Source organism: Bombus vancouverensis, chromosome 5, assembly GCF_051014615.1.
Source record: "Bombus vancouverensis nearcticus chromosome 5, iyBomVanc1_principal, whole genome shotgun sequence".
Lineage (NCBI taxonomy): Eukaryota > Metazoa > Arthropoda > Insecta > Hymenoptera > Apidae > Bombus > Bombus vancouverensis.
This window is the reverse complement of record NC_134915.1, coordinates 13,802,878-13,820,367: the sequence shown is the minus strand read 5'-3', so window position 1 is coordinate 13,820,367 and position 17,490 is coordinate 13,802,878. Positions and strand designations below refer to the sequence as shown.

The 17,490-nt window shown below is 33.2% G+C and overlaps 5 protein-coding genes across 6 annotated transcripts; 2 read left to right on the top strand and 3 right to left on the bottom strand.

The window, feature by feature from the left end:
- The first annotated feature begins 4,357 nt into the window (after nt 1–4,357).
- Nucleotides 4,358–5,768, top strand: gt (transcription factor giant). Its single transcript, XM_033332854.2, has one exon. The coding sequence runs from the start codon at nt 4,428–4,430 to the stop codon at nt 5,352–5,354; it is 927 nt and encodes a 308-aa protein (XP_033188745.1). The 5' UTR covers nt 4,358–4,427; the 3' UTR covers nt 5,355–5,768.
- Nucleotides 5,769–5,901: 133 nt separating this feature from the next.
- On the bottom strand, nt 5,902–7,251 carry l(2)k10201 (zinc finger protein 511 lethal (2) k10201). The gene is made up of 3 exons (XM_033332856.2): nt 6,780–7,251; nt 6,490–6,691; nt 5,902–6,419 (listed from the first exon to the last, which is right to left on the bottom strand). Exons 1-3 carry the CDS (start codon nt 6,917–6,919, stop codon nt 5,970–5,972), a joined length of 792 nt encoding a protein of 263 aa, XP_033188747.1. The 5' UTR covers nt 6,920–7,251; the 3' UTR covers nt 5,902–5,969.
- Nucleotides 7,252–7,271: 20 nt separating this feature from the next.
- Nucleotides 7,272–16,718, top strand: LOC117156115 (uncharacterized). 2 transcript variants are annotated; one of them, XM_033332857.2, is made up of 3 exons: nt 15,025–15,090; nt 15,646–15,863; nt 16,341–16,718. In XM_033332857.2, the coding sequence occupies exons 1-3, from the start codon at nt 15,079–15,081 to the stop codon at nt 16,519–16,521; spliced, it is 411 nt and encodes a 136-aa protein (XP_033188748.1). In that variant the 5' UTR covers nt 15,025–15,078; the 3' UTR covers nt 16,522–16,718. The 2 variants fall into 2 exon arrangements, 1 of the variants encoding a protein (XP_033188748.1); XR_013058366.1 differs by lacking the exons at nt 15,025–15,090; nt 16,341–16,718 and adding an exon at nt 7,272–7,338 and having other exon boundaries at nt 15,646–15,785.
- LOC117156116 (uncharacterized) lies at nt 7,347–17,200 on the bottom strand. The gene is made up of 3 exons (XM_033332858.2): nt 17,010–17,200; nt 16,879–16,944; nt 7,347–7,602 (listed from the first exon to the last, which is right to left on the bottom strand). Exons 1-3 carry the CDS (start codon nt 17,106–17,108, stop codon nt 7,510–7,512), a joined length of 258 nt encoding a protein of 85 aa, XP_033188749.1. The 5' UTR covers nt 17,109–17,200; the 3' UTR covers nt 7,347–7,509.
- Nucleotides 8,279–11,719, bottom strand: LOC117156112 (uncharacterized). Its single transcript, XM_033332853.2, has one exon. The coding sequence runs from the start codon at nt 11,220–11,222 to the stop codon at nt 8,349–8,351; it is 2,874 nt and encodes a 957-aa protein (XP_033188744.2). The 5' UTR covers nt 11,223–11,719; the 3' UTR covers nt 8,279–8,348.
- Nucleotides 17,201–17,490: the final 290 nt, after the last annotated feature.

Below are 17,490 nucleotides of genomic sequence, written 5' to 3'. Positions count from 1 at the left end.
GGTCCTCATAAATCTGAAAAATCTGTGTGAAAGTTACAACCATACCAATTTGTGTTCAAAGATTATAATTGTCTGGTTTATCAGAAGCTTTCTACTAGCTATTTGTGTTATCTACTAGTACATACAAACAACCTGACCATAGCTATTGATAATCTGATGATTGTGTAATTGATGTGCCCACGAGCGATTTAGAACGTTTAACCGCGGAAACTCACGTAGACCGTGAATTTACTGATTCTAGACATTAGCCCAAATTTATTAATGTAATTGCTTTAAGTGAACGAATTTGAAGTAAAAAGTTATAAAACTAAAATAAATCATAGGAAAATTGAGTCATTCATATTCAAGTATTACTTTTACATTGTCTGAGGCTTCCAAAAAATTTGAAGAAACTTCTGAGGTACTCCATTATACAATCTTTCATTAATTCAAATGTTTAAAAAACTTCGAAGAAAAAAGATTCAAGACTGAAGGTTGGACTACTGGCTTATGGACCGCTCCGTTTGCTCACGAAGTATTGAAAAGAAATATCATAGAGGAACAGAATCATAAAGAAGTAAAAACATCAAAATAGAATATTATCCGTAATAAATAAAATTTACATCCGAATTTAACAGAAACAATGAAGCTAAATCTATTAAAAAGAAATCTTTGGAATATCATCCCCTCCTTTTATATTACTTTTACACTTTACTTTTACCTGTTTTTGTCCGATGATCGATATATCTACTACATGAATTGAAAAATTTGTATTTCATTCCTTGTTCGTTCGATTCTCCTTACACGAAAACTGATTACTCACAGCGGGACTATTTAAAAAACGTCAACGATGCCGGTGAATTGAGACATTTTCCACATCGAATCATGGCGAAAATTTTGCATCGACATACCGTTATAGGGTTTATATACGTTTCGGTGCGGTAGGAGCAGATGCAAATACGGGGATCCATTCATCTGTCGTCGGATGATGGCTACAGAAAATATCGCAAATAACGGGTTGCAGTTGCTCCTGCACCATAGAAATGTGGGTTATGTGGCCAAAAGAGCAAAAATTTGTATACGAGAAAGGAGGCGGTGCAGTGAATTGATCGCTAGGATGCTTTTCCATGGACGGCACGTCATTTTAACGGGGATATGAAATGGAGGACTAAATTTGGCGTGATCTTGGGACCAAGACATAATGAGACGTCTACGCTACCGAGCATAACTGGACACCTTCGTTGTCCATCATCTTTCCCCTATTTTTCTCACACTCGAATTTCTATGAATTTTCTTGGGAATTCGGAAGAAAAGAGAGCAGAGAAATCTTTCAAAAACAATTGACAAGCTTACAATGCATGCTGATCTATTCTACATATTAAAAAACGAAAAAAAAAAGATGATTATGTTACAACTTACTTTGGAACTTACAATTATTTATGCCATTTTCTTATAAAGGAGGTAAATTATTTATTTTTAGAGAAATTTCTTATTCTAATGATTAAGATAGAAGGTAATAATTATTATCAATAGATAGGATAGTACAATAATAAGCAATACAATAGTGCAATGAAGAAGAGTAAAATGATATAGTGACAATCGAAGGAATGAAGGTTTGTTAAATATGAAATATGAATGAAAAAAGTATAACTTTCAAGTCATATGGCATTGTAGAGCCTTAAATATGAATTTACAAAAAATGAAATTAATCATTATAGTTTTGTAATAAATTCTTGCCAGAAATATAATTTGTGCAATCCAATCACTTTTTAGTATGATATAAACTTAAGTAATTTTTAAAGTTAAGTAATTTTCAATGACATACTGTAAATGTTTATGTTCATCGTCTTAAGTAGAGCTCAGTTAGTCTTATGACAATATGTGTAAATTAAAAATATTAAAAGACATTAAATTTCCAACAGATTTCCTCAACGATTCTCTCGATGCTATTCTCAAAGAATCCCGTTCTACCTAAGAGACAGTGGAATCCATCAAAGAAAGAAATGCTACGGGAGGCTCAAATGAAAATTGAAGTAACGATTAACTAATGAACTTACATAGTCAGCCATAAAACTGAACCATTAATCAACACGAGTCGAAGAAAAGAGTAGGTTCATCTTCCGGTGACACGCTCTGAAAATTGCCATGTGTTGTCCAATCCTAACGAGCCACCAGGACCAAAGAAATCCATCACGTATAAAAAACAAACATCGTCAAGTACAGACGTTTTCCTCATTTTTCTTTGACACACAAATTTCGAGCAAATTTCTCTTAGTCGCAACACTTTCACCGGTTAATTTATGAGCACTTTATGCAAATTCCGCGATTTTCTTTCAGTAGTAGCGATCATAAATCATGCAGTACAAAGCAGAAACAAAAATCACTACGAAATATTACGGAAAATTGTCAAGGAAAGGCTCACGAAAGGGTTATGCATAGTAATTCTATACACGCTATTTGTACGGGTAAGCATTACACGAAAAGATGCCTCAGGTCTGCCAGTTGAGGGTCGCCCTTGCAGCTACCGATCGTCGAAACACTTAACCCTTTGACGAACTAGTTGTTAGAAACAGAATATGGTCCCTGACGTTACACAGGATTTGAGAGAAAAGGTTCAATTGGCACTTGGAGTTTCCAAAATCCTCGTTAGGTAAGAGCTAATTCAGTGCCTGGATTAATTTAACGAGGTTCCATTCCTATTCCGAATACTGACCGCTGTAATTTATTTTGTGTACAACGACAGGCAACGGCAGGTAAGGTGGTAACTAATTACAAAAGTATCGTAAATATCGACATAACTTTTGATTTCATAGGATGTCCAGTACTTTCCAGGATTATACTGGTTAACTCGACGTAATAAACGAAAGATTTACTTATTTGAAGGAAGACTTATGTAATTTTTGTATTTAAAGTTCGATTAATCCTCACCTTAATTTCTTTTTTTTAAATGTAGAAGTGTTTTTCTTTTTTAAATATATTTAATGCGTGATTTTCATTGTATGAATTGGTTTTGAACGACAGAAGATTTATAATAGAAAGAAATAGAAAGATAACAAGGTATAATAGAGGTAATAGAAGTACTAAGAAATAATCAGGAAATAGATTAATACATGAACAACAAAATGAAGAAATAACTAACAAATCTAAAAAAAATGAATAAATAATTAATAAATCCAATTACTATAAAAATAAAATTTTTTCAACTCTGATACTATCATTAATTCCTTCCTAACTCATATTTAATAAACTACCCTCATAAATAAAACATTTTGAGTAATAACATTTTTCCATTTTCGAAATATTAAACTAAAATGTAAATTCCCTTGTAAGATCCTTTTATTACAAGATATACTATATAAGCCCAACAAAATACATATACAATCAATTACTCGATCATAGATAACCCAACTCATTTTCTTACGTACGCGATTACGTAGTCGTAATCATGTGAACGTGTCGTCCTATAAACATTTCGGGATTAGGTAGTGGCGAACGCGTGCCAGTCAGACCCCAGCATTGTGGTCACCAGGATTGTCGTTCCCTACCATTTTCTAAGGGATTCTCTCCTACCCCAAGTTCTTACAAGGGTTGGGCACTATATAAGCGAAACTGCACCCCCTCTCGTTCTAAACGGTTTTGAAGAACCGTCGTGAGAGCATATTTTACCAAAAAATCGATTCTCGAAATTCGTTAAAAAACTATTTTAGTTTCGAATAATTACTGCGTGAAGATCTTCAAGAAAACGTGCACAATTTGGAACTACGATAGAGTGATATTGTTGTGATACATCAGTGACCGGTGCGTGACCTCGGATTAACTATTAAGTAAGACACATGTTCTATGTTAATTGATAAACATAAAAGAATTCCAAACTTTCGTAATTAACGGATACACTAATGTCTATTCGACGACACGTTGTCTATATTTCGATTTCTCGTCAAATTAACTGTATTCCTCGTTAGACAAATTATACTTCGATTTCGTATAATGTAAATATTGGCTGATTTATCTTGGAACACGTCGAAATAACAAATGTTATTTAACTACAAATTAATGTTTTGACTTCATTAACGTAATATTCTTACTCCTCAAAATATCGAGATATAATTTGTTACACTCGCTTCCCGTTAGTTTCCCACGTTTTCAAACGATTGTTATCATTAATTCGAGCACGTGAATCTCTATTTAGCCGCTACACATTTCATTTTTGTGACTGCCACGTGTAGTAATGTATAATTGATACATATTTGGAGAACTGAAAGAATTGAAAGTTAAAAAGTATCCATTTATATCATTATCTATTTATTATTATTTTCATTTTTAAAACGCTCGGAGGATAACCAGTAAATATGCAATACTTTTCAAAACATAGCAAACAAGTATTTGCATTTACATGAAAAACGTTCACAGAAATGTTTTTTTCTTTTCATTCAAACTTTTCGTTTTAGATGATGATAAACTGCAGAATGAATCCCTTTTTCCAAACGGTGGTGGATAATGTACAAGCAAAAGAATGCACTTCTAACGAAGATACTAGCATGCAATTTTCTGACTCGATACTAGACTTGTCTTTTAAAAAAGCAACAATCTCGAAGGAGTCAGAAAATTTCAGTTTACATTCAAACTCACTCGAAACAAACACAACGCAACAAGATCAAGTTGAGCGTTCTTCAAAAACTGAAAGGAGTCCTTTGGAGGTTCGAAAATTTATAATAACGCCACCTTCCGAATGTGAATCATCGAAAAAAATTGAACACGAGCCAGCTCACAATCTTACGGACGCGCCATCGCAAAATGGTGGTTTTTCCACTTCGCCAATGGACATTTCGGTTCCATTCATTCCTACTATATTGTCAACATTATTGAATCCAAATAATGAAACTATTAATTCAAAGCAATTTTTTAGCCCCCCCACTACGTTGATTGCAGATTCTAACAAAAATTCGTTATACAATTTGCCTATAGATATTGCAAAAAATACAAGACCGTTTAAGGCTTATCCAAAAGATCCATTATCGCTCACTATAGGAGGAACCGAATTAGTGTACGATCTAGAATCCAGCGAAGCTTATTCGGAGTTTCGAAAGCGAATGCTGGAAACGATGAAACAATCGAACGAAGGCATGATAACAAAGATGAGAAAAGTCACGAAAAGTCCTGTGCCAACGAGCACTGTTGATGAGAAAGATGCAGCTTATAGAGAAAGAAGAAGAAAGAATAACGAAGCCGCAAAACGCTCTAGGGACGCACGAAGAGCCAAGGAAGATGAGATTGCTATCAGGGCAGCTTTTTTAGAACACGAAAATAAGAGACTTAAATATGAACTTTCAGTACTTAAAAACGAAACAGCCAAGTTAATGGCTTATTTCACCTAGGCTACTTTTATATTAGTCGTCGGTGATAAAAAAAAAAAAGAATATGCAAAGAGTCTGCACAAAATTTGTCTAATATGCTATAAGTATCATGTTTTCTGTAATCGTTAGCATAATTTAATAGTTTAAATTCGCCTAGATTTCGCCTTTAGTATTTGATATATAGCAACAGAAATATTATTTCGAAAATATATACACTCATATATATAACAAATATAGTGTAAGGATTTAGAAGGAATATAAGTATACAAATATACATTTTGTATATTTTATATTATATAAATATGCTTACTGTTATAATGCCATTTCCAAGATAATGACAATTGTGCTAGGTAGGATGTCTGATAACTTTGCCCAAAATTTTTTTATATACAATTTATTGCAAAAGGTATTCTATATGTAGTAAGCGACTCGAAATAAATAAACTTAGAGGTTTATTTGTATATTAAGCAAGACTAAAAGTGCAGATATGTAAATAGAAGAGAGGATAAGATAGGAGATATGTGGCATAACGAAATAAATTTTCTAAGGTCCATTGTACATACAAAGATTGTTATGATATTTAAATTATATTTATGATAAAAAAAACGTTAAACCAAAGTTATACATTATTTTCAACTATGTATTTGGTAATGTATTAGCCAAGTCCATCATACATCCTGTTTCAAGCACATCTTTTTCACCAGATTGATTTTTAGTAAGTATTTTTGTATATGATTTATGTACTTGCCTAGGGACAAAAAGTAGCGAAGTAGCTCCTGCATTATTATTTGAAGCGTTTAATTGACTTTCACAGATAATGACATTTGTCGAGGTTGTAGTTTTTGCTGTAGCTATAAACATTTTAGATTTTTGATTTTTATTTAACTGTATTTTTCTTGACTTGGATTCCTTCCGCTTTGGCTCTGGTTCATCAATATCCATTTTATCTTTTGATTTATCTCTTACGCAATGTGGAGTATTATCAAATCTAAAATTCTTTGGATATTTGTGTACGCTAACACAATGATCTCTTCTTTCAAATGAAGTATTAAATTTTAAATCACACTCAGAAACATAACATTGATACTAAAAGATATTATTAATATTAACAAACAGTATGATATACAGTATATTGAAATAAAATGATTATAAATACCATTGGCTGTTTCGTTGATAAAACTTGGAAAAAGCTATCATGGGTTTCTTGAATATGAATATCTAAGAATCTAGGATTTGGTAGACATTTGTTGCATTCTGCACAAACATATCGATGATTGCTATTGTAGTGCATCTCAAAATCAATTAATTTATTGAATGTTGCTTTACAACCAGTAATGTAACAAGAGAATTCTTTTATACTGAAATTGATAAATTATTTTATTAAAATCAGTTATTTGTAGGTTATGCACAATGATAAATGTTTATATAAAAGAAATCTTTATTTACATATCATGACATAGTTCTTCATCATCCTCAACAGTAACACCTTTTCGTTGAAAAATCTTGCAAATTCTGTATGAATCTTCGAAAAATGGATCATCAATAGATCTTAACCCTACGCCTATATTTTGTAAGAATTTCTCCATCCTTGTAATATTCTAATTGTCAAATTTTAAAAAAGATATTACAATCTGCAATATTTAATTATTTAATGTTATACGTTCTATTTTTGTTCAATAATTTATTCTTTAAACCACCAAACAGTTTTAACATAGTAACAACACAACGACAGCATTGCACTCTAATGGCGCAATATTTGAATGGAACTTGGTGATTCATCTCGATAATTCAGTTCGATAATTCTACATATTTCGATTATCGAAAGCAAAATTTCAGTTTCATTGTATCAAATGTCGTCCCCTGCACGTCGTAAATTAAAATTACAATTTCCTTAAATAAAATCGAATAAATTAGTGATATAGTTTCAATTATGTGATAAGTGAACTAAGTGAATAAGTTCTAGTCATTCTAGATATGAATTACAACACAGGAGGACAAAAAGTTGGTAAGTGATTTATCTTTGTACGTATTATGTATTTCTTATAGCACGTTGCTAACTCGGTAATTCAGTATTAATAATTTAGGTACTTAATCTCAATAATATACTCATGCAGTGAACTCATTAGTTATTACAAAATTAAATCAGAAAACGTATAAGTATACATCTTGATAGGAATTACTCGACCAGCAGCCGGGTTTTCAAATTTTCGAGAATTTCCGTCATTTTGTGTTCCAATTCACTGCGTCTTTGCATTTCTTGTCGCTTGTCCTGTAACATACATGCGATATCATAGAATATTTCTGTAATTGCCATACGTTCATCTCAATTATTATGTTATACAAAGACGATAGAAAAGAGGTTAAGGAAATAATATTGTTTTCAAATTACCAAAAAATTAATATTTTTTTTCATCTTACAACACTTTATTTCGAAACTGAGTATTTAACATTTTCTATAGCAATTTCTATAACAAATCATATAATATCTTTTGACGTATTAATTATTTATGTATATATATATATAAATTTTAACTCGTATATATATGCGAGTAGTTTAAAAAATCAATGTTTTTTTCGGGTTCTAAATAATTTTAAATATACACTTGAGATTTTCAGTTAGGCAAATTATTTTGAGTATTATATATTATGTGTGATACACAAAATACATATGTGTATTTGTAGGTTAATTTTTAGTAAATATATTAAATTATAATTACTATATATACGTGATAAAAGGATCATTTTACAATTTCCCTATCATATTTTCCAATTATTTAGCACAAAGCATGAAATATGATTGATTTCACTATATTATAATGTAACAAATGTTGAAATTAGTGAAAAAGTATTTCAAATGAATCATATAACAAAACACTGATAAATATTTTAAAAATTCTTTTAAATTCCTTTAATTACTATATTTAAAATATTTCTAAATTCGACGTGTTAAATTACTAAAAAACGAAGTATTGAAAATAGATCATATTGCACAATTAGCTTGAAAGTAATAACAAGTTATAAAATATGAGAATAATCGACATAACTAATTGGTTCATTCGGATTGATGCGTTCTTGTGCTACTATTTTTATAGTGGTAGCACCATTCGCGTAATCTCCGACTTTCTCGCTTCTGCTTTCCGGTTCACTGGTGAATTTCGTTAAACTTTCGTCATAGCGATACACGTCCTGTTGCGGCGTGGTCAAGCCAATTATTTCTACGTTTCCAATTTTTTTATTCCCGTCAAAAACTCCGGACAATCTGTCGTTTCCCCTGCCATAATTGAAATCATAAACACGTTCACCAAAATTGAACAAATTATAATTTTCTCCAGGTTTGAGAAACATCGTTGATTCAAACTTCTGTCGAGAAACTGGAGTATCTTGCATTATACGATTTTTAACATTTGTCTGCTTTTTATTTTTTGAAGATGGTTGATTTCTTTCAATACTGCGTTTCGAGGATTCAAATTTCTTAGAATTCAATGAACTCGGGTCCTGCAGCTCTGGAAAATTTTTTATTTCGATATTTGGTCGTTCTGTGAATCTATAATTATTATTTGAAATATACTTATAACGCTTTAAGAAATCTGGTATTTCTTTTCTATCATTGTCATTTTGATTAGATTTCACGGTTTTCGTCTCAAAATGTGTTCTATTTGAACTCACAGTATTTATAGGCCTATTCATCATCAGTCGTTTTCCAGGAACTGTTCTAAATTCGAGTTCCTTTTTAAAACCTTGGTCATAAATATTTTCAGAATAGTCATACGGTCTTTCATTTGAATTATCAAGTTTTACTTGACTTTTCTCTTCTCGATGTCTTTCTTTCCTCATTTTATTAGAAGATTCAAATTTTCTACGATTTTCTTGACTATTCGATACCTTAATATTGTCATTATCGTTCGAATTTCTTGGAACAATGTTAGTATGTATTGTACTATCGAAAATAAAGTCGAATGGCGGTGGCCACATTTGCACTTCCTTTTGTTCACCCTCGTGGAGATTTTTCGCTGTTTTTCTTTCTGCAACACCTATTATCGGTTTCAAATTTTCCTTTTTTGATCGCTTTGGCTCTTTGGACGAGACTTTTTTTGAGGCTTCTGCTCTTAAAGTATTATCTTTCTCTGATTTTTCATTTGTCGATGACTTCAATTTTGTCTTTCTTAATTCTTCAGGGGCATTCAGGTACCGAACAGGAACAATTAATGGCATAAATTTACTGAAATCCAATTCATCTGCCACATCCCGTTCTTCGGCGGAAAAAGATCGATTTTCGCCATTCGATTGATTATTGGAAATTTTCATTGGTAACTCAGAATTATCTTCGTTAGATCCTTTTTCATCTTTCTTCCTGTTATCTGTATCTTCCTCCAGAGTATATTCTTCATACTTGTTTCTTGCTGGAACATCTTCTTCTCTGCTCCTTTCATCACTTTCATTTTCATCTTTCTGATTACCACGCGAATCTTCCTCCTCTTTCGAAACCTCTTCCTCCGATTCAGCAGGCACAGACGAGCTATAAATATTGCTCAATGGCTGCTTGAGTCTTCCAAAAAAGTTCACAAATCCATCATCAATCAGTTCACGATTGTACAGAGGTTCCCCATAACTGTTACGAAGATCTTCAGGTCGTCGTTCCTCATCATCTTCACTCAAAGGTAGTGGTTCACTATACTGTATACTAGTATAATTTTCACTAGTTTGAGGCGTGTCTTCTTTATAAACATCATCGTTCCTATAATACTCTTCTTCTTCACTTTCTGCAGGTTGTTTTTGATTCGTAGGATATTCACGAATCCTTTCTTCACTCTCATATCTCTCTCTCGACTGATCTTCTTCTTCTCTCAACGGTTTTCCTTTATCGCTTTCCTCTTGGTTTCCTCTACATCCAGAATCTTGATCTCCGTGATCTATTTGCTTCCTTGAATCACCATCTTCCTCACCACTATAATTATCATCCTTCTGACGATTTCTGTACCATTCTTGTTCCCTCAATCTCTTCGCATGCTCTTCCTGTTTACGCTCCAATTCTGCAAGTCTTTCTTCATACTCTTGTTTCCATCTTGGATCTTCATTATAAGAAGGAGATGTAGGTGAAGGATCATGTATCATTGGCGGTTGAACTAACATTGGAGGAGGTGGCGATTGAATATCCTTTGCATTATAAATTGGCTGATTTTCTATTGTCACTTTTTCAGTGCTCATGTTCTTTCTGTACACCATTCCTTGTTCATTGCGAATTGAACTGATGTACGGTTCAGGGTAGGATAGATTAATGAATTGAGAAGGAATCTCAGGAAGAGGTGGTTGAGGTACTGTCGGTAAGGAAGGCTCCGATATAACTGGTAGAGGGATCTTTACCAAGAGAGGAGGTGGTAGTGGTTGATTAGGAGTCTGTTTCCTTGGATCAATCTGTGGTGGCATCGTTGATGATGTTGAAGGCGGTTTGGAGGTTGTAGAAGATGAATTACCATGGAAGATATTCTCATATTGTTGCAACTGAGTTAATACACCTGTTCCATTACTAAAATTCACCACACCCGTGAATTTGATCGTTTCTCGCTGTCTTGGAGCTAATGTAGTCGATTGAGTAGAGTTTGTTTGAGTGTTGTTAGTAGCTCGTGCCTCGTCTGACTCGGAATTAGGATTGGGCAACGAGGCTATTTGCAGAGGGCTTACCGTGTAGCCAAAAACCTGCGCCAAGCCTGAGAGAATCAGGCCTAATGCCCGTTTGTCTCGCGGATTATTTACATTTAAAAATTCTGTTGGTTCCTGCGAGCCTGAGGAGGGGTTTGGTGTGGACTGGTTTTCCCAATTTGTTTTCTTAGACTGAACGAAAGTGTACAGTACGCACACGTAACATAGGAGGTAGAATTTCCTAAGCTTCATTATAGTAGGCTTGAACACTTTCTGCTGGGAAATTTCACTTTATGCACCGAGTGATGACGAGATAGCGACCATCGTGTTATCTTCAGTGGCGTCTTCTTTGTATCGTTGATTGCCACATGATATAACCTTCATGCAATACTTCTAACAACGAACTTTTCTTTCAATTTTTGTTAAACTATCGACACAATTTTGTGTTAAATATTAGATTAATTTGCGAGAAAATATCAATTTTTTCGATTAAACTTATTTTTGATTGAATATTGAAGAGATTCACGATCAAATATCGAAGCAATTCACGGTCAAATTTTGATGAAAAATGTAAAGAATAGAGAGATATGTTTCATCGTGTGAGAAAGTTTTACAAAGTGGCACGAAGAGTACTTTTGTGCCTCGAGATTCCACGAGGACTGTGCGATCAGTGTCGCGCTCGAGCGTCGTTAAACGAAACTTTAGCTGGCGGGGATGGATTTTTGCATAACATCGGAAAGAAATGTCGAGTTTCACCTCAATTGCACAGAGCCGCTCGTTGATTTGCGACAACTGAAGCGGCACGTTATAACGCGGGAAAAGAACGTCGCGATATTGCAAAAAATCGAACGACAACAGTTCGCTAAGACGCGTACAATACGTTCGATGTGGTCAAGCGCTGTTTTTAATTCGACGTGTAGCCATGGAATCATACACAAGCCAACGATTCAGAGTAGAGGTTTTTTAATAAACAAAAATACGACTTTTAATCGTAATTGAATTCAATTTGAAAAAAATTTGTTCTACTCGTATTTAGTTACTAGAAGAAGGGATTTATAAGTTTATTAATGGATTGTATTGAAGAATATGTATATGTTAATAATAGGATGTAGATGATAAAGGACATACTAGTTTGACTGCTTGCTTTTTAATCTTTTTATTAAGAAAGAATATATGTAATAAATGTGTTTCATTGTTACATTAATCGAACGTAATCGTATGATGTTTTGAATTTTTTTGGAAAATTATGTTGCAGAGTTATTAGAAAATTTAGAATATTTCTGTTGCTAATAGAAATTTTTGGAAAATATCATAGGAAGAGATGCGAAATTTGGAATTTTGAAAGAAGGATACAATTTTATAGTTATATCTATGTCGATATCTATTAATGTTACAATTTTGCCACAATTTTGCTAAATTATTCAGGAAACTGGAACTCATTAGATTGTATAAACACATTCGGTATATTGCGCTTTATATTTTCGAACGAGAGGAATATACATTATTATTCAAATACTTCTGGAAGAATTTCTACCGTAACTAATTTCAGTGCGGCTCTATACGAGGCATTTTTTAAAGAATTTCTACCTAGTTGTACAAAACCGTTGAACGATTATCTAAATATTTTGGTTGAACGATTAAAACGATAAAAGTCAATTTCTTTTGAAACTTTCTGCCTTGACGATTATACTACCACAAAATTGTGCTATTGTTGCACAACGTGGGAAGTCAATTCATTAAGGATATCGATAGAGATCAAGTTAATCGAGCGATACTGCAGAACAAGTGAAAATAAAACTGTTTCTACGTACGAGACTGATCTTTTCAAAAAGCAATCGGTTAAATTAATTGATGGTTGAGAAATTGAACGATGAAATAGATTACTATACCACTTTTGATTGTAATAATTTACGGTCACTAGCGGGAAAATATGCTAGTCTCATCTACGATAATTATACATCTAATTACTAACATGAACAGAAATAGAAGTCTGACAAGTCGAATCTTACAGTTAGTACGTGCGTATAACGAGTACAATCATTTAACGCACAATTCTATGACATGTACGGGTAAAGGTTACAAGCATTGAAATAGATTGAAGTAAATTTAACGAAGGCTAATTAGTTTGAATGCAATCGATCTTGAAGCCATTCTTGAATGATAAATTTTCTTACCGTTATTTTCTTAAAATGAAATAGCGTATTACTTTTATGTTACATTATATGAATAGACAAATAAAATAGATAAATAGAAATTTATTTTACTTATTTCTGATATTTTTAACATTTTTACTTCTATGCGTATTTTCTATACCTTCGGATCTTTTCCATAAATGCAAAAAGTACTTTTATGCTACAAATGCATTTTGTGTTTCAACACCTCTTTGATATATTTTCGCAGTTGCAACGTTTCCTTTTTATTTAAACAATCGTATTTATCTACATGCGATAATATCCGTCTCAGAGTAATCCGAGTTATTTGAATACGTAAGAAGTAAACGAACCTTTACACATTACACACGATCAGTTAGGGCAATGATCATATTACCAACGATACCGATTATGTCACCGGACAATGAGCCGAGTTTAGATATTTACCAGCTGTACTTTCATAAGTATGTCGATTATGTCACCTGTTCTCCACCCAGAGAAAGTCCAGCGGCAAACGGTGTCGCTGGTTCGATTTCCTGGACTGGTGTGACAAAACCTCCTTAAGGGGACAATTACGACAAGAGGAGAAAAATATTAACGACACGAGTTTTTAACGCGACAAGGAATAGGGAGAAGGTTCAGGTTTTTATATAATAAACGCGAGTTCCTGTCGGTGGACTCCTCGAATGGTAGTCGACTCGCTTCGAGTACGCTTCGATCGAACACTGTGTCTAGCTAATTACTTAATTACCTTGTCTGGCTAATTGCACGACACGCGAAACTCCGCGAAATTACACGCATCTTTTGAGAACGTTCCCAGCTTCGTTCACCTCATTAACTCGATTTTTTTTTTCGCGAACAATGCCGGATTGCAAACATTATGGGTGGTCGGATTACTCGGACGCGTTGCGTATGGTGTTTTACAATCGGCGAAATTGCCGTGAAATTGTCAGCACACACGCTATATTCATGTGGTGACTGTTTAGATGTGGTTGCGCTTGATTATTATATGTTAGATCGAGCTGCTACTTTTAGCTTCGAAAAAGAGATACGTGCTATTTTAGAGAACAGAGATTGTGATTATGGTAGTTGAATACAGACGGCGGAAGTAAGATATGCTATGGAATAGGAGAGTAGTGTTGGGTGCTAATTGATTATGATTTTTAATTTGATTCATTGATAATGTCTATGATGGGAAGACATTGATTGTTAAAACTGGAGCTCATCGAATGGATTAAAGAAATTTGTTAATTGGTGATTATAACGAATTATATTTTGAGAGATATTCTAAGAGAAATCGAAAATATTCTTGCTGACATTCGAAGTATTTCCTGCTCTGCGATCAATTTTCGAATTATCATATAGTAAGCGAAATTATTCCAACAAAAGTATTAAACGTCTGCTCTTGAACAAATTATGAAAAGAGAATTCATCTTCAACAAGTTCGAAACGAAACATTCCTTAAATATTTTAACAACTTCCAAAATTAGTCAGAGAAACCTTTTAACGACAGACGTCTAATTTCATAAGCCGATTTCATCGCAGTTAACCACCCTTCTTTCTAGATATTTCCAATAATAGATAAAAATCGCACACCCTGTATATAAAAACTTGCCTCAAGGAAACGTATACTTGCCATAAAATACTAGATCAAATTCAGTTAATCAATGACCAAAACAATAAAACCAGATTTTGATTACATGCTCGCTTTTCCATTAAAGAGTTTGTGCTTTCGTTCGATCCAGATGAATTCATGATCAATGTATGTAACTAGTTATGAGATGCGATTATCCATAGATGGAAAATGTAACAGAGACTAATTTAGGCATTAGAAAATAGTTGTGGATCGAGAATTCAGTAGGTATATGTAACACGGTAAATAATTTCTGAACTGTATCAGGTATAAAAGAACAGCCCACTCTTTGGATCACACAGTCGTATTGTGAATCAAGTTTAACATGAATCTTCTGGTAAGAATAATCGACAAAGTTTCCAATACTCACGAATTTAGTCTATTGAATTAGCAAACAATGTTCCTTGATTAATTCCAGTAAGAAATTAGTGTTTTAGTGATAATAGAACTCTTTCGCACAGTAATTTACCATCTAACGATATCAGTGAATTGGTACAAGTTACAAATTATAAGTTATTAATTTTCTCTCGTACATTTTTAGAATTTTAAGTTCAACAAAATAATCAGACGACTTAAAATTAATACAGCTCACTCATAAAAGTTCATTTAGTTTATTATCAAACTTGTTACTGTTATGCACAAGAAATCAATAATACTACCAGACTATAAAGATTTAAGCAAGTTCGTGTTTTTACGAATACAACTAAAAAGATGGAACTTCAGCAGAAATTTGTTTCATTTATTGATTATTATAACGAGTACCCACGTCTTTTTAAATTTTTCATAAATACAACAAATTCCTAGTCTATTAACAACCTATGATTTGTGACTTGTAAAATTTGACCAATAATATTAGTCCATTCGTACAAACGAATCTTGATTATCGTTTTAGTTATTGGTATTCTTGACCATTTTCACCTTGGGAACAGCCACTGTGCTCCCAAACAACAAACTTGAAAAAGTAAAGGGCGATAGCGACGTGTCAGGAAAAATAATTGCTGACAATCAGGCCGAGCCGAATTCTCAGGATGCAACTGAGGATAAAAAAGTGGCAAAAAGAAGTTACGGTTGGAATCCGTGGAGTTACATAGGATATAGTTACTGGCCCTGGTATGTAGATTGTCGTAAGAAATTGTGACGAATCTAGGAAGGTTTTGCGGAAAAAATAGCCGCTTACTTCAGATATTCTTGCGGATTTTGTAAGAGGAAGTCGAATATTTTGCGTTGTCTTAACAAATTTCCTGTGCTATTATGGAGTTTTATGTTTTAATTTGGTTCTTAGTCATAGGCTATGAAGTTATTTAATTGCTTCCTCCTATTTTATTTTCAGAAAATTGTACAGATTTTAGTGTATGAATCGAATTTAAAGAAATATTTACCAGGAAACATCGATGACTGGTACAGACTGATTTTGAAAAAAGAGTTGCACAATTATTTATTGAATTAATCTAATGTACAATCTATATATAATATTTAGAGTGTATGAGAACTTTTCGTTCGATTGTTATACAAGAATATTTGAAACAGTTTGATTCTGAGGGTAGTAAGGCATTCGTATGTACAGATGTTCACAAAATACAATTTTAGGTATGGTTTTGGATGGTATCCAAGTTGGCCTCTATATTATAGTCACGGATATAGTGGATATGGTGGATATGGTGGATATGGTGGATATGGTGGGTACAGTGGATACGGTGGACATGGATATGGAGGATATAGTGGATACGGTTATGGATATCGCAGCCACGGTGGCTGGTACAAGGGATAGTAAACTAAGAAAAAATAAAAAGGATAGAAAATCGTCCAGGGGATTTCTATAATTTTATAAATATTATTCACAGGTTTTCTTACTATCTCACATATAACTTTTTGCACTGAGTAAACAACAGGCTACACTTGAATTTTAATTATATCTATATTAAGTATTACAAACCTAAGACTGAGATAAAACACTTACAACTTTCGATATTCATCACATATGTAAAACGTAAGTTCATTCAACATTTATTCAATTTTATTCTCAAAGTTATGTATCGTATATATTTGTACAAATACCAAGATGTTCATCAGTGAAAAAGAATAAATGATTCATATTAAAGGAAGGGTGAAATGATTTTGCACATACCCTTAGTCGTTTCCTTATATAAGTTGCCAATATTTCTTCGCAAACAGTCAGATTTTCGTCTGTATCCTGCGGAACAAGAAGTATGTGTTATACAATTGTAAAATAATCCTCAAATTTTTGCGTCAGTCGACCTTTAGAATTCTCGTCAGCTCTTTGATCTTCTGTAGTTTAACTTGTTGTTGTTCAGATAAATTATTATTGCACACTGGTCGTGGATTGGTTGCGTACATCTCAAAACGAAACAGGAAACGTGTTACTTTTTTCACTTTCGCATTAGTAATCCATAACACTTTTGGTACGTCGCAACACTTCGTATGCACCTGATATGCGGCGTAGTGTTGCTTGGAGACAAGCGAAACAACAAACGTTTTATTGGATTTTTCGCAGAATCTTAACGTGATTTTGCTTTATGTAAATTAATTTCTTTTTTTCACCAATTACTAATTACCCTCATCCTTAAATATGTTCTTGAATTTTTGTTAAATTTCGTGTCTTTTATTCTTTATCATACATCCCACGAATGGAATCTGTATTATCTACAACAGATGCTATTCTGAAATGTCTGAATTTCAGACCAAGTATCGAAACAGAGTAAGCACCTCGTTGCTAGCC